Source organism: Camellia sinensis, chromosome 5 (genome assembly GCF_055761805.1).
Source record: "Camellia sinensis isolate YWXY chromosome 5, ASM5576180v1, whole genome shotgun sequence".
Lineage (NCBI taxonomy): Eukaryota > Viridiplantae > Streptophyta > Magnoliopsida > Ericales > Theaceae > Camellia > Camellia sinensis.
This window is the reverse complement of record NC_138965.1, coordinates 197642385-197664878: the sequence shown is the minus strand read 5'-3', so window position 1 is coordinate 197664878 and position 22494 is coordinate 197642385. Positions and strand designations below refer to the sequence as shown.

The 22494-nt window shown below is 35.3% G+C and overlaps 1 protein-coding gene across 42 annotated transcripts in view; it reads left to right on the top strand.

Moving 5' to 3' along the window:
* The window catches only part of LOC114269955 (uncharacterized), a 278957-nt gene that overhangs the window by 49614 nt on the left and 206849 nt on the right, over positions 1 to 22494 (top strand). For 19 of the 42 annotated variants that reach the window (XR_014330803.1, XR_014330817.1, XR_014330804.1 and 16 more), the window contains one exon: positions 2131 to 2435. Coding sequence is in view for 7 of the 42 variants with exons in the window: in XM_082871056.1 (XP_082727182.1) it covers positions 2131 to 2223; positions 14231 to 14283 (146 nt within the window). In the remaining 35 variants the exon portion in view is untranslated. Of the gene's footprint in view, positions 1 to 2130; positions 2436 to 2981; positions 3496 to 7453; positions 7891 to 14230; positions 14761 to 17213; positions 17476 to 22494 lie in introns of those variants that run through there. The other 23 variants (XR_014330791.1, XR_014330808.1, XR_014330815.1 and 20 more) reach the window with 7 other exon arrangements.

Here is a 22494-nt window from a genome sequence, read left to right as displayed (position 1 = left end):
CTTTTTGAATTTGTCACCACCTTTGCAAGAGTGAACACGTTTTAAGTAATTACGTCGATGTTGTAAAAAGTCAAATATATTATAATGTGCAATCAATGGTTTTAACTAGTTAACCTCATTTAGAAAACCTATTAGAATGGTAGAATGAAATGAAGCAAATTTCTTAATCTTGCATGTGCATTCTTGGAACTATCATCATTTTTGCACCTGAGTTGGATATGGCTGTTAAATTTTTGAATTTGTCACCACCTTTCCAAGAGTGAAGGAAGAAGTACATAATTAATACTAATATTGTTTTTTTTAATTATTAGAATATATTTAAGTACAGATTTGAAATCCCTTCAGGATGGCATCAACTTTGTAGAAATCAATCTTGTTTTAGACACGAATTTGTATGATTTTGAACGGTACGGCAAGGGGGAAAAAGGTTAATTACACCAAAATCTCTCAATTAATAGTAAATATCACTTTATTCCATTTATCTATAAACATGTTCATATTGACGTCCTTAACTATACAAATCATATACATACACCCCTTTTGAAAGTTATTTTGAGGGTGTAAAAATGAAAAAAAATTATAATTGAAAGGGATAAAATGTATGTGTTCATAGCTGAGAGGCTACATTGATGTTTACAAATAGAGAGGCTACATCAACAATTAAGGAAAATAATTTACTGTGACCTGTTAATTTTGTTTTGTTTTATTTTGTTTTGTTTTGTTTTATATAATCAGATACATAACATTTTATTATTTATTTTTATTATTTTCTTAATAACTATTTTCAAATAAGGAACCAATTATGATTATCTACATATGTAGTGGGACAAAACGGTGACATAAAGTATTTCTCTGTATATTATTATGACTTTACAGGATAAAAATTAGATTTGGTCATGCAAATATAGAAGTCTGTTTAGTTTAATTTTTGATTTTTTTTTTTGTACTGAAATTTTTTTTTCTTCATATTTTGGTCATTTTTTAATTTTTTGAATGTACCCAAAAAATAAATTATTTATGTAGAAATTTATAAAAAAAATATGAAAATGTGCCATTTTTATTTATTCGTCATGAATTTCTTTTAAACTTTTTCACAAATATTTTAATTTTTAGTTGCATATTAAGTGCAAGTTTTATTTAAAATATTAAATGTTCAGTAAAATCAAAAAAATTAATAAATTGTATTTTAAGTTTTGAAACCAAACAAGGTGCAAGCCTTTTTGGCACTTTGTCCTTGCAAGTCGATCAGGTTGGGATTAGATGCACGCTTGCTTTGAGTTTTGATACACTTGGATTGGAAGGAGATTACAATGGTTAGAGGATGTGATCTAACTAACACCATATTATTATTTTATTTGCCTAACAAAAATAAAAAGCATCAATTTGTAAGTGTCAAAAATTCATTGAACATCATCAAATAACATTTAATAACGTTTTTTTAATAGTGTTTTATGAAAAATATCATTAATTATCTCAGGATCTATTAGACAACAAGTCTACCTATTTGAATCTACATATAACAATTTACACTTTTGGCGACCAAATTTTGCAACAAAAAGGAATTTAGTCTCCAAAAGTTGTACAATAGGTGACTAAAAATTATGTTGGTTGTCGTTGTTTAAGGTTTTAGCTACTAAATTTTTTTAGCAGCTGTATATTAAGTTTTGGTGACTAAAAAAATTTTGGTCACTAAATATGCCACAATAGGCGACTAAAAAAATATTGGTCACCGTTAATTCAGGTTTTAGGGTACTAAAGTTTATTTTAGTCGTGATATACTAATTTTTGCCGACTAAAACAAATTTAGTAGCCAAATTACTATCACCGTTTTACTTTAAATCTTTGGTGACTGCTTGATTTGGTCGGCAAATATACATTTTTAGTGACCAAATAATATTTAGTCGTTATATACTAATTTTTGGGACTAAAATAAATTTAGTAGCCAAATAAATAGAATAATTTTACTTTAAATCTTTGGCGACTATTTGATTTGGTCAGCAAATATATAGTTTCGTTGACTAAAAAATATTTAGTTAGCAATAAAGCTCAATTTTTTTGGTAGAAACACAAAGCCAATTTGAGTTTATGTTTAATTTTAATATTATTAATTTTTATTTCTCTGTATCACAGATACATACACCAAACAGAGTCTTGCTCTCCCTCTCTGTCATAGTCGCTCACCGTCGGTCAGTCACCGTCTCCTCGGCTCTCATCGACATTCAGGTCTCTCTCTCTCTCTCTCTCCCTTTATTTTCCCATTTCACTCTAGCTCTAGGGTTTTTTTTTTTTGGTTGATGTTGTAAGATTTTGATTTTTGTGAAATGAGTACTTGAGTTTTGATTTTTGTTCAAGATTTAGGATTTTTTGAACTAATTATTGGTGTGATAGGTAAGATGATTTATTCTATGAAATGATTTAGGGTTTTTGAATTTCAAGTTGAAGATATATTGAACAAACAAAATGGATTGTAGTTTTAATTATACAAAATTTTCTTTTGATTCTTAACAAGGTGCCAAAAGCCAAGCCCTTTTGCTTTGCTTGCCTACTACCCTCTCCTTTCAACAAAGAAATAGGTCCAGAGCACTCCTTTTGAAAAACACAAATATATCTCGGATCATCCCCAAGCTTTAGATTGCTACATATTTGGACATTTTGATCCTGTTTGTTTTAGGCTGATAAAGAATATAAAATGTTTAGTGCAAATCAAATTCAAACTTACTGTCATGTAGGCCAATTTTAAAACAAATCTAATTCATGCACTTAACTTTTTGGTTAATTTTTCAAGGATTATGGATTTGAGAAAGGATTAGGGATCGTTTTCCAAGTTTATTCAATGATTTAAATTATTAATGAATATATAACCAACATCTTTTTTCTTTTTCTTTTTTTATTTTTATTTTTTATTCCACGAATACACACACAACATACATTCTATTCTACTTCCTTTTCTTTTACACAACTTCCTTGTAATCTGACTTCAGCCAAAGAGCAATTCTAATCTTCATCAACTCACACAATTCAACCAAGTTGGGGATAGAAGCATTCAACACACACTCATTACTCATCTTCCATAAAGACCACGAAACAGCCAATGGTATAGCCCTCCAAATTTTCCTCTCCTTTTTCAAGAAACCTACCTCCCTCCCACCAATGGAATAGACTTTCAGTTGTACCTGGCAAAGCCCCCTGTACATCCCACCAATTTAACATTGTAGCCCATATTCTCTAAGCCAAGAGACAATGCAACAGTACATGGCCCACAGATTCATCTTCATTTTTTCAAAAAACATAGGATTGGGACATTGCCTTGAAGAACACCTATCCTTCGAAGAAAATCAGCAGTCTTAACTCTGTTTTCCCATGCTAACCAGCCAAAAAATTGTACTTTTGAAGGTACATACGTGATTCACACTAGCTTGGTTGTTTCTTTTACTTGTGATGATTGACTTGTACCCAAAGCTTTTACGATTATATTAATGGAGGGATATTTGAAAAGGTGGAGGTTATACTTCTTTTTGTACGTGTTTGTGTAACACATGCATTTAGTACTAGTAAACAGAGCTTCCCTTAAAGCAATTTCTACCCAAACCTCTAGAAAATCACAACAATACCTAAGTTTACTGGGGAAAAAAATCATATCTATTTTCATACATTCGCATCTAGGATTTTGTCATAAATGTAAGATTTGTTCTTTGTTATATGAAAGTTTTCACAAAAAAATTTCTTTATGCCCATGATTGCAAACTTACATTTAACCATTTTAACTCCATTTTTCAAGTTTTCTTGAAGCATATCTCCATACTAACTTTTCTGAGTCAGTTTTTTTGAAATTTTGGACTTGGTTACAAGATTATTTTTATGTGTTTGTGTAACAAATTGTCTCTTGGGGATGCATACCCCTATATTTAAGTGTCTAAAAACATCAAGAACATAATTCAGCTCAAAGAGCTTTGGTTTTGGTGTCAATATTGATAGAAAACTTATGTTTTTTTAGTGCATTTGACTGAAATTTGGTTGGTTAATATTTTGGTGTTTTGGTGTTAATATTAATTTTTTTATAAAATCAATATAATTTTTACAGGCATTTACGCATGTTTAATTGTGACTTTTAAAAGTGTCAATAAAAAGAACATATAAGTGGCGTTTCGTAATAGTGTTAGTAACTTTGCAAAATGTCACTAGAATAAGCTCCGAAGACACTTATATCAATTTATGACACAAATGAATTGGGTTTAGTGGCATTTTTAAATTTGTTAAAATATCAATTGCGGCATAATAGGCGTCATTAGAAATTCGTATAATGGCATTTTTTAGATTGTAAGTCTTCTTTAATGGCACTTGATAGCGAGATGAGATCTAAAAAAATAAATAAAAAAAGAAGAAAGCCGGAAATCTTATGCTTTGGCAATGCTATAATCCATCACATCATCAAATTCAACTGTAATCTGTCTCACTCATTTGGTTTTCTCAACAAAATCATACAATCACATACTCAAAAAAAAATACCAAAATATTTATCAATATAAACACAAACCCAACCCAGAAAAATATCATAAATTGATCAAAAACAACAAATCACTAACCACGAAAATATGTATTAGCAAAAAAATTCCTAAAATCACATCGGAAATGTCCCAAAATTCCCCAATGTCCCAAAATAGGCAGGACCCATTTTCCAACACCTCCAGGGCCACCCAAGATTCACTTGTTCAGCAAAGATTGATGTATGAAGAATAAGATTGAGATCCTGGTGTACTTCAAGCTTCACTAAATCATTAAACAAAATACGACCCAGAGTAACAAACTCAACCCAAAGGATCAAAACTCAATATGAAATGGTGGACCACCAAAACTCCATCATACAACTACAATCTTGAGAGAAAGCCAGAGAGGGAGAGAGACTACACCATGTTCGTCGGCAAGAAGACCAGATACCCGCACAGAGAGTCCGTGAGATCATGAGAGAGATATGAAGATATAGACCCTAGTTTTTGGGGATAAAAGAGGGGAGATTCTGGACTAGAGTTTTCGGTGAGAGAGAGAGATTGGGGTGAAACAAATAGAGATATTGCCAGTGATGCTTGGTTATACTTGTTGAATTGAGAAACAAATACTTTCTTTGCTTTTCTTTTATTGACTCTATCCAAATAAGTTCTCTTTTATTCATCCAATCACAATAATAAGAAGTTATAATCACTTTCTTTCTTTTTTGCATTACTACAATCATTCCCCCCCCCCCCCCCCCCCTCAGTATCCAAAAGTGCAAGTATCAAACGTCCAACTGTCAAAAATCAAACTTTACCAAAAACTAGCATTTGCACTGTAGTGATAATGTTATTTCGACATTGTAAATATCAAATTGTGAGTTTAACATTATCACACATCATTAGCATAAATTTAGGAGTTTTTTCTTAAATATTTTTAAGAATTTTTATGAACAATAAGATTCTTCAATTTAAAACTATTTTTTAAGAAACGATGGAACAAGTGCCATAAAAGATGAGTAGTGTTGAAGGGTACCAAAAAACCTCTCACCAAATTGAGAAGATATTTGATGGTTTTGAAGGAATAATCCACACGATTCATATTTATACTTGTCCAATTATTTTTTAAAAGACTAACATAAAGTGATAGATGTACTATTTAAATTAATAAAAATCAAATTAAAATAACATTACATATATTTGCTCTAGTACTAGTACATCATGTTTGGGAGAAATGCTTTAGACCACTAATTAGTGGTGGCTCTAATGATGTGGCAGTGGGTCCCATCCACTCTCACAGTATGTTTGTGCCTTGTTTTTTTTTTTCAATTGTCACCTCACTAGTGGTGGAATTAGTAATGGCAAATTAGTGGTTTATAGCATTGCTCTCATGTTTGGCAACTTAGATCTTGATTAAAATAGTTAATAAAGACAAAACAAAACCAAAAGAAAAAAAAGAAAAAAAAAAGAGACCAAAATAACTAACAAGACAAAATATTACATCTTACACTTCAATCAATCATTTTTTCTTTTACAACCATCTATTTAACTAAAAAAAATTCCACAGTTCATCCCTAACAAAGTAGTTAAAAAGTCAAAAAAAAAAAAAGTTAAAATAGCCAAATTACAAAACGAGACCATAGTTTTGGTATTTTTTTTAAATATTTTATTTATATATTACTTTTTATATCTACTTAATCTTCATATGTACTTAAAAAATATATAATTTGTACAAATGTTTTTATAAAATTCATTAAATAGAACAAATTACAAAAATGTACTAAATTTTAGTATTTTTGTATATTTTTTGTATTTGATGAATTTTTTGAAATTTTTTTTCCATAAATATTATACTTTTTAAGTATACCATTAGGTGTATCTAAAAATAAAAAATTACATAAAATATTAAAAAATTTCTCTAAAAAATAAAAAAATAAGGAAAACAAAAAACTCGTGTTTGTTTAGTTTGGTTTTTAGAATCAATTTTGAAAAGTAACTTTTTAAAAAGAGTTGGCAAAATTTAAAAACTTGTTTAGTTGTATATTCTAAAAATAGTTTTTAAAATTTTGAAAATTCAAAACTAGTTTGCTTTTCAAATTTTTAAATAATTTTTAAAACACAGTTTGATTTTGAAATTTTCAAAAATTGTTTTTGATTTTTGATTTATATTTATGGTGAACTTTTTGAATATTTTATTCAATGTTTTTTAGTTTTTAGATTCACTCAATCTAAATATATTAAAACGTATAAAATTTATGATTTTTTTTTGAAAAGATTAAATACTAACAAATATATAGAAAAATATATATATGTATATATTTTTTATTTTTTAAAAGTACTTGGATCGACTCTATCTAAATACACTTAGAATGTAAAAAATTTATGAAAAAAATCTAGTACTCTCAAAAACCTTTCCAAAATCCAAATTGGGCTCAATTTTTCAGAAAACTGAGTTAAAATTGTCTTGATATATATGTATATATATTAGTGTTTCGCACATACGATGTATATAGAACTCGAAAAAAAATAATATCATAAGAATAATGACAAAAAAAGAAGATTAATATTAAAGGCAAGATGTGATCTAACACATTATGTGTGTATTTTTTTGTCACTTGAGTAACATGACCACTAAACACAGTATATGCATGTGATCAAGTGGTCATGCTATATAGATATGTCAATATATATATATATATATATATAAGAAGATTAATATTTTCAATTGAATATGTAATATTAATAATAAGACTTATGCTGTATTTAGTTGAGATTTAGAAAGGGATTTGGAAAATGAATGTGAAATTAGGTGAAATATAGGTTTATTTTATTTACATTTCACTTACTTTTTTCCTTTCCATTTCCAAATCCGTTTCCAAATTTTCCAACCAAACACAGCGTTAGTGAACTCTAATTTCAATTTGAAATAGAAAACAAAAAGGATTTATGTATCTTCTTACGTAGAATAGAATGACCTGAAGCAGCATAAAGAAGATCTTAATCGCAATGCTGCGATCGAAGTTCTAGCCTCGCGCATAGAAGTGTTTGAATATTTCAGAGCCCAATTTGGTCACAGCAGGTTTGACAATGTAATTTACCAAAACTTCTCTCGCAGCAGTCTGTCCAATTGCATTGTTAAAGGGGAGAATACTTCCTTCATCTTCAGAAGTAGGAAGTGTTGTAGTGTGATGGTTCTCTGGCATTATATAGTTTAGAAGAAAATGTTCAACCCCTCTGAGACTGAAGCCCTGTATTACTATATATATATAGCTTTGAGACTGAAGCTAAGCGGCCCTGTTATATATATATATATAGCTCTGAGACTTGAAGCTAAGCGCCTCTAGAGACTACTTTTAGATAGGAATGTTAGAAAAATGGAAAAAATCAACTAACCGATTTGCTTTAATGTGGTCTAGTAGTAGTATTCGTATAATAAGTACGGGTGCGAATGGAATTAATGCAGAAAAAGTCAAATATATTATAATGTGCAATCAATGGTTTTAACTAGTTAACCTCATTTAGAAAACCTATTAGAATGGTAGAATGAAATGAAGCAAATTTCTTAATCTTGCATGTGCATTCTTGGAATTATCATCATTTTTCCACCTGAGTTGGATATGACAGTTAACTTTTTGAATTTGTCACCACCTTTGCAAGAGTGAACACGTTTCCATTTAATATGAACACGTGCGAATGGAACGCTTTAATGTGGTCTAGTAGTAATATCCGTATAATGTTTCCATTTATTTCCTTATTTCCTGTGGTTGAGATCCATTTTGAATGTTTTGTGAATCATATTTTAAATTCTAAACCACATAGTAGATTTTCTTGCACTTAAGTGGTTTAATTTTGTTCACCTAGGCTGTCAGCAATGGAGATGCAATGCAAAACATTATGAACAGATCTATGGATATTCCTCTCATTTTGTTAACCTCAATATTTCGAAGTCTTTTAACTTTTTTATGGCAATTGTCATTATTTGTGCTCCACAAGGGTCACAAAAATTCAAGAGAATTCAAATAAATAAATAAATAAATAAGAAAAATTAAACAAAGGAGAAGTGAAAAAATTAAGAACGATAAACCAAGAGTTCACATATGCTTTAATTTGACGGTGAAAAAGTCAATACATTCCAATATTGGCCAAGTTAGAATAAACTGAAAAATGAAATATATATATATATATATACAGAGGAGTGTTTGTGGTTTTGTCCCAGACTAATTACCAAGTAGTATAGTCTTTCCATACAAATCAAGTAATTACGTCAATGTTGTAAAAAGTCAAATATATTATAATGTGCAATCAGTGGTTTTAATTAGTTAACCTCATTTAGAAAACCTATTAGAATGGTAGAATGAAATGAAACAAATTTCTTAATCTTGTATGTGCATTCTTGGAATTATCATCATTTTTCCACCTGAGTTGGATGTGGTAGTTAACTTTTTGAATTTGTCACCACCTTTCCAAGAGTGAAGGGAGAAGTACATAATTAATACTAATATTGTTTTTTAATTATTAGAATATATTTAAGTACAGATTTGAAATCCCTTCAAGATGGCATCGACTTTGTAGAATCAATCTTGTTTTAGACACTAATTTGTATGATTTTGAACGGTATGGCAAGGGAAAAAAAGGTTAATTAAACCAAAATCTCTCAATTAATAGTAAATAGCACTTTATTCCATTTATCTATAAACATGTTCATATTGACATCCTTAACTATAAAAATCATATACATACACCCCTTTTGAAAGTTATTTTGAGGGGGTAAAAGTGAAAAAAATTTATAATTGAAAGGGATAAAATGTATGTGTTCATAGATGAGAGGCTACATTGATATTTACAAATAGAGAGGCTACATCAACCATAAGGAAAATAATTTATTGTCACATGCTAATTTATTTATTTATTTATATAATCAGATTCATAACATTTTATTATTTATTTTTATTATTTTCTTAATAACTATTTTCAAATAAGGAACCAATTATGATTATCTACATATGTAGTGGCACAAACGGTGACGTAAAGTATTTCTCTGTATATTATTATGACTTTACATAGATTAAAATTAGATTTGGTCATGCAAATATAGGAGTCTGTTTAGTTTAATTTTTGATTATTATTTTTTTTTTGTAGTGAAATTTTGTTTTTATTTATATTTTAGTCATTTTTTTAATTTTTTGAATGTACCTAAAAAAATAAATTATTTATGTAGAAGTTTATAAAAAAAATATATGAAAATGTGCCATTTTTATTTATTTGGTCTTTTAAACTTTTTAACAAATATTTTAATTTTTAAATGCATCTAGATTAATTGCAAGTTTTATTTAAAATATAAAAAGTTCAGTAAAATCAAAAAAATTAAAAAATTGTATTCTAAGTTTGAAAACCAAACAAGGTGAAAGCCTTTTTGGCACTTTGTCCTTGCGAGTCGATCAGATTGGGATTAAATGCACGCTTGCTTTGAGGTTTGATACACTTGGATTGGAAGGAGATTACAATGATTAGAGGATGTGATCTTACACCATATTATTATTTTATTTGCCTAACAAAGATAAAAAGCATCAATTTGTAAGTGTCAGAAATTCATTTAACATCATCAAATAACGTTTAATAATGTTTTTATAATAATATTTGATAAAAATATTATTAATTATCAAAAGATTAATTGGATAATAACTCTACCTATTAGAATCTATACGTAAGTCTCTCCAAAAAATATATGAGTTTAGCTTTTATAAAAAAATAAATTTTGAGTATTTTAATTTTGTCAATTTAATTTTTATTTATTTATTTATTTTCAATCGAAACCGTTAGTCTATTTTTGTTAAATAAAATTGACAAAAATATAATATTTTATTCATTAAACAAATGTAGGTGTAAAATGCTTTTTCTTTCATTGACTTTAATGATTAAAATATTAATTTTTATTGATTTTATTTAACAAAAAGAAAAAAATAATTTAGATTGAAAATAAATTAAAAGATTAAGATTTAAATTAGCAAAATTAAAAATTTAAGATTTATTTTGTTACAATAGTTAAATCCTAAGATTTTTTTTTTTTTTTTTTTAATTTCTCCGATAGTTTTCTATAAGAAAATCAGAAAGGTTTTGGAAATTACCAAACAACAAACCCATTTTGTTTTCAACAATTTTCTAACACAAAAAGGTTAAACAGTCCCGCTAAGTAGCTCGAATCCTTTACGACTTGAATGGCTCAATGTGCCAAAACGTCGTTTTGGCACCTTTTTTTTTGTTTTTTCCGTTACTTGGAATAAAAAAAAAAAAAAAGATAGAGGAGAGAAAAAATCAAACAAGATTTGTGTATACACAGATCTGCTCCACCACCCCTTTGTTTCTTCTTCTTCTTCTTCTTCTTCTTCTTCTTCTTATTCTTCTGTTTTTTTTGCTGCACCACCACAATACCCAAACTCAAAATCAAAATCAAAATCAAAATCCACAGATCGAGGGACAAAGAGAGAGAGAGAGATGCACAGAACACACACACACACACACACACACACACACACACACACACAGAGATACATAAATCTATACAGATATGTGTATACGCATAGATCTATACACACAGATACACAGAGAGAAAGAGAAAGAGAAAGATAGATATACAAAGAAAGAGAGAGATACACAGAAACAGATCTGTGTATACACAAATCTATGTATACACACAGCAGATGGTGGCGTTGGTGATGCGTGGAGCTCTCTCTCTTTCTCTCTGTGTTCCCCCTCCTTCTTTCTCTTTTCTTTATCTATCTTTCTCTCTCTCTTCTTTCTCTTTTCTCTCTCTTTCTTTCTCTCTCCCTCTCTTTCAAAGATAAAAGAGAAAGAAAAAAAAAATCCAATATGATGTCGTTTTTGAATTCGGGCCACTCGAGGTTCGGAAATTTCAAGCTTTGAAGCATTTTTGAAGGTCAAATTTAGTTTGTAACCAAAAGAAAAACAAGTTGGCATGGGTTGTCAAAATCAAATTATTAAGCTTGATTTGTGATGGGTTTGATTAGTGGCTCACTAATTAATCATTATTACTCGGTTTACAAGTCAACCCCAAATAGGTTTGTAGAAACTAAGCCTCGTTTGGGAACATATTGTTTCAGTAATTTTTTGATTTTTTAGCTCAAATATAAGATTAAAAAAAAAAAAAAGTATGTTTAAAATGATTTTATGGTTATTTACGAAAAAAATATGCAAAAAATAGAGAGAAAAGAGAATCTTTGATTTTTTTTTTTTTTTTTTGTATATGTTATTGGCTTTTTTATTTTTTTTTAGTAATTTTTTGATTTTTAAGCTAAAACAAGCGTATGCCAAACGAGGCCATTTGGGAATATCATAAAAAAGTCAAAAGTCATCTTTTAATCCATTTTGGGTTACATCATCTCTCACATAAAAAAGCCAAAAAATTTTAAAAAAATAAAAATAAACCTAAAAAATTAACTTTTAACTATCTTTCCAAAACACCTCTAAAATTGCTAACATATCTTAGTTCCCAAACGGTGCACAAGTCAAAGGTTGAAATTGAAGTAGATAAACCTCACCAAATGCAAATATAAGTTTAGAATATAGTCCACGCAACTGGAAATTATTCAATATTCTTAGAGTATCACGTATCTATATTCTTTAACCAATTATTATTTAATATGCCATCTCGTAATCCCTAATTAACCAATATAATATCTCACCTACTTACTTTCTCCACCAATCACAATGCTATGGAATATCAAGTGTTTATACTCAGGAATTACTGAATAATTACCCCCAAACAACAAATAAACACATTAGATCGGATGTCATAAATTAAGATAAAGTGATGAATTTTACTATTTAAGTTAATAAAAATCTAATTAAAATACTATATATTTGCTCTAACATTATTACATAATTTTACCACACCAAATACAATTATATCCCACATAATGACATCATTTTAAATACCGAACATTAAAATCGGTAGAGTCCTTCAACACACTCATAAGAATTCTGAAATATCTTAGAAGTCATAAATGTCATCGATATATATATATATATATATATAAGAAGATTAATACTTTCAATTGAATGTTAATAATAAGAATTGAATATACAAGCACAAATAAGGACTTAAAAAAATTGAGACTTACGTTTACATTTTAATGGGTAAATTTATTATTCAATAGATTCTATGAGAATTAATGGCATTTTTTATCAAATACTAATAAAAAATGTTACTAATTGTTAATTTTTAGTGACAATTTAAAAATTTTGTCAAAGAAAATGTTACTAATTATAAGTTTTAGCAGCAGTTTAAAAAAATCATCACAAAAAAATTCACTAATTTTTAACTTTCAGTGACAGTTTAAAAATTTTGTTACAAAAAAAAGTCACTAATTATTAATTTTTAGCAAAAGATCGTCACAAAAAATTATTTTAGCAATGATTTTACTAGGATTTTTTTCAATAGAATTTGATGGGAATTAAGTCAAACTATGAGAACCAGTTTAGTCAAAAAAAAAAAAAATTAATGAACCATGAATAAGCGGAGGTATTCAAAAAAAAAAAAAAAATTATATGTATATCTTCTTACGGAGCATGAGCACGAGCAGCACAAAGAGCACCACCACCATAATCGCAAATCTAATATTGAAATTCTGGTGTTGCACAAAAGTGTACGATTATTTCAGATGCCAATGTGCTCACAGATGGTTTGAAATTGTAATTCAGAAAAACTTCCGTGGCAGTTTCTCCAGTGGCACCTATGTTAAGTGCTGCTGAACTAGCTTGAGCTTCCATGTTGCGCTGTTGAAGGGGAGAATACTCCGACGCTGCCTGTCAGCTATAGTAGTGTATAGGACATTGGTATTGGTATATATAGGAGAGTGGATTGTATCTCTCACTTCTTCTTCTTGGGTGGATCTTCTACCACGGGTCCCTCCTTTCTCTCACATCTTTATTTTGGTCATACGTCGGGCATACACACTAGTACTCTTCACTCAATTTCTTAAAATCAATATTCATGTAGGTGTTTATTCACGGAAGTTTATCATCTCTTTATGAGATTTTTTTACTGTCGTTCTATGAGATTAATCTAATTTTTTATTAATTTTATAATGAAATTTTTTTTCCCAATTATATAAAAAAAAAAAAAACTCAACACGTTTTCTTTTTGTTTTTTATGAGACAAAAGTCACAAAGTTTAAAAGAGTTTTTTTATAAGAAAATAAAAAAATGTTTTGAAACTATCAAAAAACAAATCAATTTTATTTTGAAAATTCACCAACAAAGAAAGGTTAAGATTAGTCGGTAACCCAAAAAAACAAAAAAAAAAAAGGGTAGGTTAAGCTTGGTCAATTTCTCTCATTTACATTTTTTTAATTTTTGCCAATGGAGAAGTGTTAATATTTACTAAAGGTGTTAGATCATTGAGGTAGTGTTTGGTTCATTAAAATGGATTGAAATGGAATAATAATTCTATCAAAATATTCATTTTCATATTTGGTTAAACTAAAAAAATATTTGATTTTCAAGGGTTTATTATATAATTAGCTTCTTCGATTTGGATTATGTAGTAGTGCAGGCAAGGGTCATACATTCAGTCTCAATCTTGGATTTATGTAAGTAGTGCAGGGCAAGAGGTATTATATGTCACATATGGTCTGAGAAATCCCTTTTTTTTTCATATAATTTTATTTCGATATAGTTAGTATAAATAGATATTATTCTTATACAAATAAAATTATCTTGTTACCTAGGATTCTCCCTTATGGAGACATATTTTATGAATGATAACACGTGGCCAAAGTAGCACCGGAGTGTCAGCCGAGGTGCCACAAGTCTTGCTCATGTTGCCGAGGTGATCTCGGCTATGCCGAGGTTATTTGCAGAGATACCAAAATCCGAGATTAGCAGATGGGGGACAAGAGTCCTAGGATGGGGAAGGACCTCAATTTGGATAAAAATAAAACTCTTAAAGAGTTTATCTCTATCTGGCTGGGAGTCCAAAATGAGCATTGAGCCAAAGTCCATTGAAGCTAGGCTTCTATAGGGATCAAGTTAGTGCTGGCTATAAAAGCAAGGCACGCTCGTGGATCTAAGGTACGCTTTTTATATTCTTGCTAGTAAGTTAAGCACTATTTACTATCTTTGAGAAATAATTGAGTATTGATTTGATCGTCGGAGTGCCCCTAGGTGGACGAACCACCGCCGGAGTCTTATCTTTCTGTGATAGGTTGTTCGGGCGTGATCTATTCTGCCTGTGCTCTCCTGCTGAGTTCTTGTTTGGCAGTGTGGTCAGAAATCAGCATCCACAATTTGGCACCGTCTGTGAGAAACGTAAGGAGAATAGATGGCCAATGACAGGCAGAAAGAAAAGATTTGGGGTAACATCCCTAGTAGGAATGGTAAAAATGCCGATCCTAATGTTGAGAAGGAAAACTATAATAAAGAACCTCAGGATAAGAATCCAGGAGAAAAAGACGTCGGCCAAAATGGAGATGCACCGAAGAAAGCATGTCAAGGTAGGTATTACAATGAAAGCGACCTCCAGGTATGGAAAAATAGATGCCTAAAGAGGGATGACAAGATGAAGGGAATGGCAAACAAGTTAGCAGACCTACAATCGGTCGTCAACCTCATGATGCAGAACAACGTCATGCAGCTATCGTTTCCATTAGAGGACATGCCGATTCCAGCGGCCAAGAACGATGCCTTGAAAGAGGGACAGAAAGCAATTCCTGCAGTCCCTCAGCATAACAGGGCAAAGGAGCATTCGTATTGGCCTTCATAGGAGGTCGGGTGAGGAGAACCGATGAGAGGAGAGTCTCAGAAGAGACCTCGTGCCAAGGAGACTATAGCGATCCCGGGTTTACCCTTGTTGTACATTGATCCGGACATGTGTCTGTGGGTGTTGGTTGTTGGTTATTATCTTGTTTACATCCCTTTTACTTCGTATTTGAGTTACAGGATGTGTTGGGAGGGTTTGTTACAGGTTGGTTAGGCCTTGGTTTCAAATTCCTTGTTGTTGAGTTTTTAGGCAGTCCGCTCGAGCGGGTCTTCTTGCGCTCGAGCGGAGATTGCACACTTCCAGTATTTTCGTGTTCCTGCAAAACTTCTGCAGATGTGATTTTTACGCTCGAGCGGGTTTGTTTACGCTCGAGCGGTGACGCTCGAGCGGGTCGTTTGGCGCTCGAGCGGGTAATACCTTATGGGTGTAAGTTCTGGGGGTGGAAATCTGCGCTCGAGCGGACTGGTTTTCGCGCTCGAGCGGAAGTGCTTTGTTCTTGTGTCTTGGCGGTCGAGCGGGCCTTATTGCGCTCGAGCGTGTCCAGAGTTTTGTTCTTGATGCTCGAGCGTCGTGTTCTCCGCTCGAGCGGGTCATACGTATATGAGTTATCCGCTGGGTGATTTTAAATCACTTTTTACATTTCTTTCTCTCTCCTACTTTTTCTAAAAGCTATTTTGAGAGCTCCTCTCTCTAAAATCTTACCTTCTCTCTAGATTTTGATCTAGCTAGGGTGAGTTCCTCACCTTCGGTCTTTGTAAAAGTCGTGTTGATCATCGAGGGCGTCGTTTTGATCTGAAAATCTTGGTCGTTGGAGCACGTTTGGTTTTGTCACCTTCTCCTTTGGGGCTCCGAATTTGAGGTAGGGATATCCTACTCCTCTCTATGGATTTTGTCTTTAAATTTTAGTATTTTGAGATGTTGGGGTTGATTGGGTAATTTTGTGAAAGTTTGGGACTTTTGTGTAATTTTACAAAAGTTGGGGTTTTGTTTGTAATAAACCTAAATGCATGTTTGGCATAGAGAAATGGAATAAATGTTGAATCATTGATGAAAATGGGACCTAAGGGTTGAAATGGTAATTATGGAAAATGACCTAATTACATTGTGTGATTAATTGGGATAATTAATTGTGAGAAATGAGGAAAATGAAATGGAAATGTTGAGATTGGGAATGCATGGGGTTAAAGGGTGCAGTTGAATTAATTTATCACTCACCGAAATGAAATGTTGATTAAATATCCATTTGTGCATTTATTTTTCTGTTTAGAAATAACTGCTTTGGGCTATCGGTGGAGGATAGTCGTGAATTGTTGTAGACAATGCATGATGATTAGGCAAACGAAAACTAATCAATGGAATGTGTCATGGAACTTGACCGTTGATAGAATACATTAACTATATGTATTGAATGATAGTATATAGAACCAATGTGTTTGTATACATTATGTGTAGAGGAGGAGACGGGGGATGTACTCCGCGGTTTAGGAGAAGATGGGGGATGTACCTCTAAACCGGATAGTATTGGGAGAAGATGGGGGATGAACTCCGTAGACACAGCTCATATGCTTGTCTAGAGAAGTGAAGATAGAGCTAATATGCTTATCTTTGAGAAGTGTAGATACAGCTCATATGCTTGTCTAGAGAAGTGAAGATAGGGCTAATATGCTTATCTTTGTGAAATGTGGATGTAGCTCATATGCTTATCTGTGAATGTGGGATATAGTTGTTATACATATCTGTTGAGACGATGATAGAGCTAATATGCTTATCTGTTAAAAAGGGAAAATGAAAAGTGACTTGGACTCTTAAGTCGTATGACATAAAATATGTTTTATGTGGATGTATCAGTGTTGGCCATCTATCAATTGCTAATCTTTTAGTCATTGTTCATGGTTGGTTTAGTGTATTTCTACTGGCCTGTGGCTCACCTTATATGGGAATATCATTTTCAGGTGCAGGTAGCATGCCACCTCCAAGGACGTAGCTTGAGAGGCTAGAGGCAGGCGGATTCTTTTGTTGTTTTATTTTTGATGTATTACATGTAATCTCAAGCCAAGGGCTTAAACTGTAAATGAGTTAGCACTCTTTTGTTGTAACAAAGTGTTAACTTGGAAAGCTGTAAACCCGTAGGGCGTTTGCTTTTGTTGTTAACATGTAATACTTTTGTAAGGAAACTCTGATCAATAGAAGAATGTGGTTATTTCGCCTGTTAAACAATGTCTTAATTGTGGGTTTAATGTTGTTATTTTGAGGGCGTTACAACTTGGTATCAGAGCGTACCGGGTTCGAATACTTTGGGTACGTGGGAAGTGATTAGTATCACAATGGGTTTGTCTCGCTTGGTAGAGACTTAGATGTAGTGTCATATGCTATGTGTTTAATTGATAACATGCTTATGTGTTTATTTGGATATGGGATTTAATTTCTAGGATGTTGATTGGATCCTTGGGTCTCTGGAAGTCTTGTTGGAAAAGCACTTGATCAATGCTGTTTCTAACCAGAACTCTAGTAACGCCTCAGGACTATCATTATCCGGAAATGAAATTCGTAAGTGCTTATGTGTTTATGTGCTTATGTGGAGTGAATTACAGTTGTCCATGCATTAGGACGCGAGTGTTATAGCTTCGGCACATTTGTGAATGTGCTAATAGTCTTGGTTACCTTTATTAGGATGTCAGGACGAGGAAGAGGTGCGAGGTGTGGTAGACCTGCGAGGCAGGAGTTACCTATACCGGATGACGTTCCCGCAGTACATGAGGGAGTTGGCCAGGCCAATGTGGTCGAGCCAGCGGGTCAGCAGGCTATGAGTGCCCTGGCACGAGAGATAGCAGGAGCTTTGGGTATTCTCAGAGCAGGGAATCAGGCAGCTGAGGCAGGGCCTTCTTTCTTGAAGAGGGAGTTTTTCCGGTCTAATCCGGATGAGTTTATCGGGGATCCGAAGGAGCCACTGAAGGCTGATGAGTGGCTAGAGCAAATGAGTAAGACGTTCGAGATGCTTGGCATCGAGGACGGAGCACTGAAAGTGACCTTGGCATCCTTCCAGCTGAAGGGAGATGCGGGTCAATGGTGGAAGTACGAGAAGGCTCGTGTTGGTGGTACATGGGAGGCGTTTGTGAACGCTTTTCAGGAGAGGTTTTTATCTGCAGCAGCTAGGGAGAAGCTGAGGGATCAGTTTAGCCGGCTTAATCAGCAGGGCTTGTCAGTGGCCGAGTTTGAGGCTACTTTTACCAGTCTGTCCAGGTTTGCACCTGAACTGGTGGCGTCTGAGGAACGCCGTTGCTATGAGTTTGAGCGGAAGTTGAGGCGGGGCCTCAAGTTGAGGGTTGGTGGGTCTTTCATTCGTGAGTATAGGCACCTAGTGGATGCTGCAGCTCATATGGAGCTCTTGATGCAGGAGGAGGATGAGGGGCAAAGAGGCTCCAAGAGGAGCCAAGATGGCCAGGGTGATGGCAGGAGGCAGAGGGGTTCTAACCCTCAGCAGTCGCAGGGTGGTGTCGCTAGATCGACCTTTCTAGTGCCGAGTGCAGGCTCCGGGAGAGGTAGTCAGGGGGATTTCACCTGTTACAAGTGTGGCCAGTTGGGTCACAAGGTTTCTGTTTGCCCGCAGAAGGGTGGGGGTCAGAGAGCTGCCTCTTCTTCAGCTAGACCGCAGAGTCAGAGTTTGGGCAGGGGACAGCCCTTGTCTTGTTATCAGTGTGGGCAGCCTGGGCACCTGAAGAGGTTTTGCCCGCAGTTGAGTGCCACTTCAGGAGCGTCTGGTTCCAGGCAGACGCAGGGATTTCAGCCAGCTCAGTCTGTGCAGGCCTCGAGGGCCAATCCGGGAGCTTCGTCATCCCAATCTGTGCAGCAGTCTTTTGCTCCGAGGGGTGAGCAGGTAGATCAGGGGCCTACAGGGCGCGTGTATGCTGTTACCGCGCAGGATTTAGTACCGGTTCCATCAGTGGTGAGAGGTACTTTTCTGTTTTGCAACTCGGTTGCTAGTGTGTTGATAGACACAGGTGCATCTCATTCTTTTGTATCTGCTGCATTTGCATCTGTTTTGGAATTGGAGTTAGCACAGTTAGCAACTCCTATTTGTGTAGTGTCACCTCTTGGGGGTGAGTTGATTCTGAAACAGGGTTGTAGAGGTTGTGATATAGAGGTCGCCGACCACAGGCTTCCTTTTCCGTTTGTTGTCATGCCCATGAAGGGTTTTGATGTTATTTTGGGTATGGACTGGTTATCGTCATACCGGGCTGTTATTGATTGCTACCGCCAGAGGGTCACAGTTTGTACCTTGAGCGGGAAGTGTTTCCATTTCTTGGGAGATCGGGTTGGTAGTGTTTTGCCACTGGGGTATGATCCGCGAGGGCGGAGTGAGCTTAGTGGTTTACTTGCTAGCTTTGAGAGTGGTGAGTGTGATGAGACCCAGGTTGTGTTGCCGAGGGTAGTTTGTGAGTACTTGGACGTCTTTCCCAAGGATCTCGTTAGTTTGCCACCTCGTCGGGAGATCGAGTTCTCCATTGATTTAGTGCTCGACACAGCGCCGATTTCTATGGCACCTTATCGTTTTGCTCCAGCAGAATTGGTTGAGTTGAAAGTTCAGCTTTAGGAGTTGTTAGATAAGGGCTTTATTCGCCCTAGTGTTTCGCAGTGGAGAGCGCCGGCCCTCTTTGCTAAAAAGAAAGATGGTGCCTTGAGGTTGTGTATTGACTACCGGAAGTTGAATCGGGCTACGGTTAAGAATAAGTACCCTATGCCCCGTATAGATGATTTGTTTGATCAGTTGAAGGGTTCCCGTTGTTTCTCTAAGATAGACTTGAGATCGGGTTACCACCAGTTGAGGGTCAGGGAAGAGGATATTCCGAAGACGGCATTCCGTATGCGGTATAGCCACTATGAGTTTCTGGTGATGCCATTTGGGCTTACCAATGCACCGGCAGCCTTTATGGACTTGATGAACCGGATCTTCCGAGAATTCTTGGATCGATTCGTAGTCGTTTTCGTGGACGACATTCTTATCTATTCGCCTTCTGAGGAGGAGCACGAGGAACACTTGAGAGTGGTGCTTGAGTTGCTTAGAGCCCATAGGCTGTACGCCAAGTTTGGGAAGTGTGAGTTCTGGCTAGAAGAGGTGAAATTCTTAGGCCACGTAGTATCCGGGGAAGGGGTGTCTGTTGATGCAGCCAAGGTTGAGGCAGTGCAAGATTGGGCACAGCCTAAGAGTGTGTTTGAGATCCGCAGTTTCCTGGGATTGGCTGGGTATTACCGTCGGTTTGTGAAAGATTTCTCCAGGCTAGCTTCGCCGTTGACTAGGCTGACGCAGAAGGGAGTCAAGTTTGTGTGGAGTGAAACTTGTGAAAAGTCGTTCCAAGAGTTGAAGGTTAGATTGACCACCACTCCGGTTTTGATTATTCCGGAGAGAGGGTTGGGTTATGCGGTTTATTGTGATGCCTCACGAGAGGGTTTGGGTTGTGTGTTGATGCAAGGGGAGAAAGTGGTAGCTTATGGCTCACGTCAGTTGAAAATTCACGAGAAGAATTACCCTACACACGATCTAGAGTTAGCGGCTGTGATCTTTGCCTTGAAAATCTGGAGGCACTACCTTTATGGTGAGAGGTTCGAGGTGTTCTCGGACCACAAGAGTTTGAAGTATCTGTTTACACAGAGAGACTTGAATTTGAGGCAGAGGAGATGGATGGAGTTCATCGAGGACTATGATTTCGAGTTGCACTATCACCCGGGAAAGGCCAATGTTGTGGCCGATGCCCTTAGTAGGAAATCCATTAGCGATGTAGCTAGTATAGCCATCCGGGAATGGGAGATGTTGGGTGCACTTGGGGAGTTTGATTTACTTCTGAGTGAATCCGTTGAGGCTGCGGCCTTGTTTTCTGTTGTTGCGCAGCCTACACTTGTGACACGAGTGTTAGAGGCATAGAGAGGTGACCCTGAGGTTGAGTCTTTACGAGAGAAAATCTCCAGTGGGAAAGTTGAGAAGGGTTTGACGATGTATCCCGACCTGAGTGTGAGATACCGAGACCGCTAGTTTGTGCCGGAGTCTTGCCGAGAGGAAGTACTCCGAGAGTTTCACCATTCGCGCCTTGCGGTGCATCCGGGAGGTACTAAGATGTATCGGGATTTGGGCCGCCAGTTTTGGTGGCGGGGTATGAAGAGAGACGTGGCTATTTTCGTATCGAAGTGCCTTACTTGCCAGCAAGTGAAGGCCGAGCATCAGAGGCCAGCGGGTTTGTTGCAACTCTTGCCTATTGCCGAGTGGAAGTGGGAGCATATCACTTTGGACTTCGTTGTAGGTCTTCCGAGGACTCAGCAGAGTAGTGATGCCATTTGGGTGGTTGTAGACCGGTTGACTAAGTCGGCGCACTTCATTCATATGCGCGTGAGAGATTCGGTAGATCATCTTGCCGACTTGTATATTCGGGACATAGTGAGATTGCACGGGGTCCCAGTGACGATCGTCTCAGATAGAGACCCTCGTTTTACTGTTAGGTTGTGGCAGAGTTTGCAGGGTGCCTTGGGCACTAAGTTGACCTTTAGTACGGCTTACCATCCGCAGACTGACGGACAGTCCGAGCGTACTATTCAGATCCTCGAGGATATGCTTCGGGGTTGTGTCCTGGACTTCAGTGGGACGTGGGAGAGGCACTTACCCTTGGTAGAGTTTGCCTACAACAACAGTTTTCAGTCTAGTATCGGTATGGCACCGTTCGAGGCCTTGTATGGCCGACCGTGTAGGTCTCCAGTTTGTTGGGCCGAGGTGGGTGATGCACCTTTGTTGGGTCCGGAGTTGGTTAGGGAGACGACGGAGAAGGTTGAGCTTATCCGTAGGAGGCTTGTTACAGCCCAGAGTCGCCAAAAGAGTTATGCCGACCGTAGGAGGAGGCCTTTGGCGTTTGAGGTAGGTGATCATGTCTTTCTGAAGATATCACCTAGGCGAGGTTTGATGAGGTTTGGGAAGAGTGTGAAGTTATCCCCTCGGTTTATTGGTCCTTTTGAGATCCTTGAGAGGATTGGCGAGGTTGCTTATCGTTTAGCCTTACCGCCGCAGTTGTCCGGAGTGCATGACGTGTTTCATGTGAGTATGCTTCGGAAGTATGAACCAGATCTATCACATGTGTTGGATTGGACCGATTTAGAGGTAGATGAGGATGCCTCGTATGAGGAGAGACCGGTTCGGGTCTTGGATAGGCGGGATCAGGTCCTGCGTGGCAAGACCATTCCTTTGGTGAAAGTCTT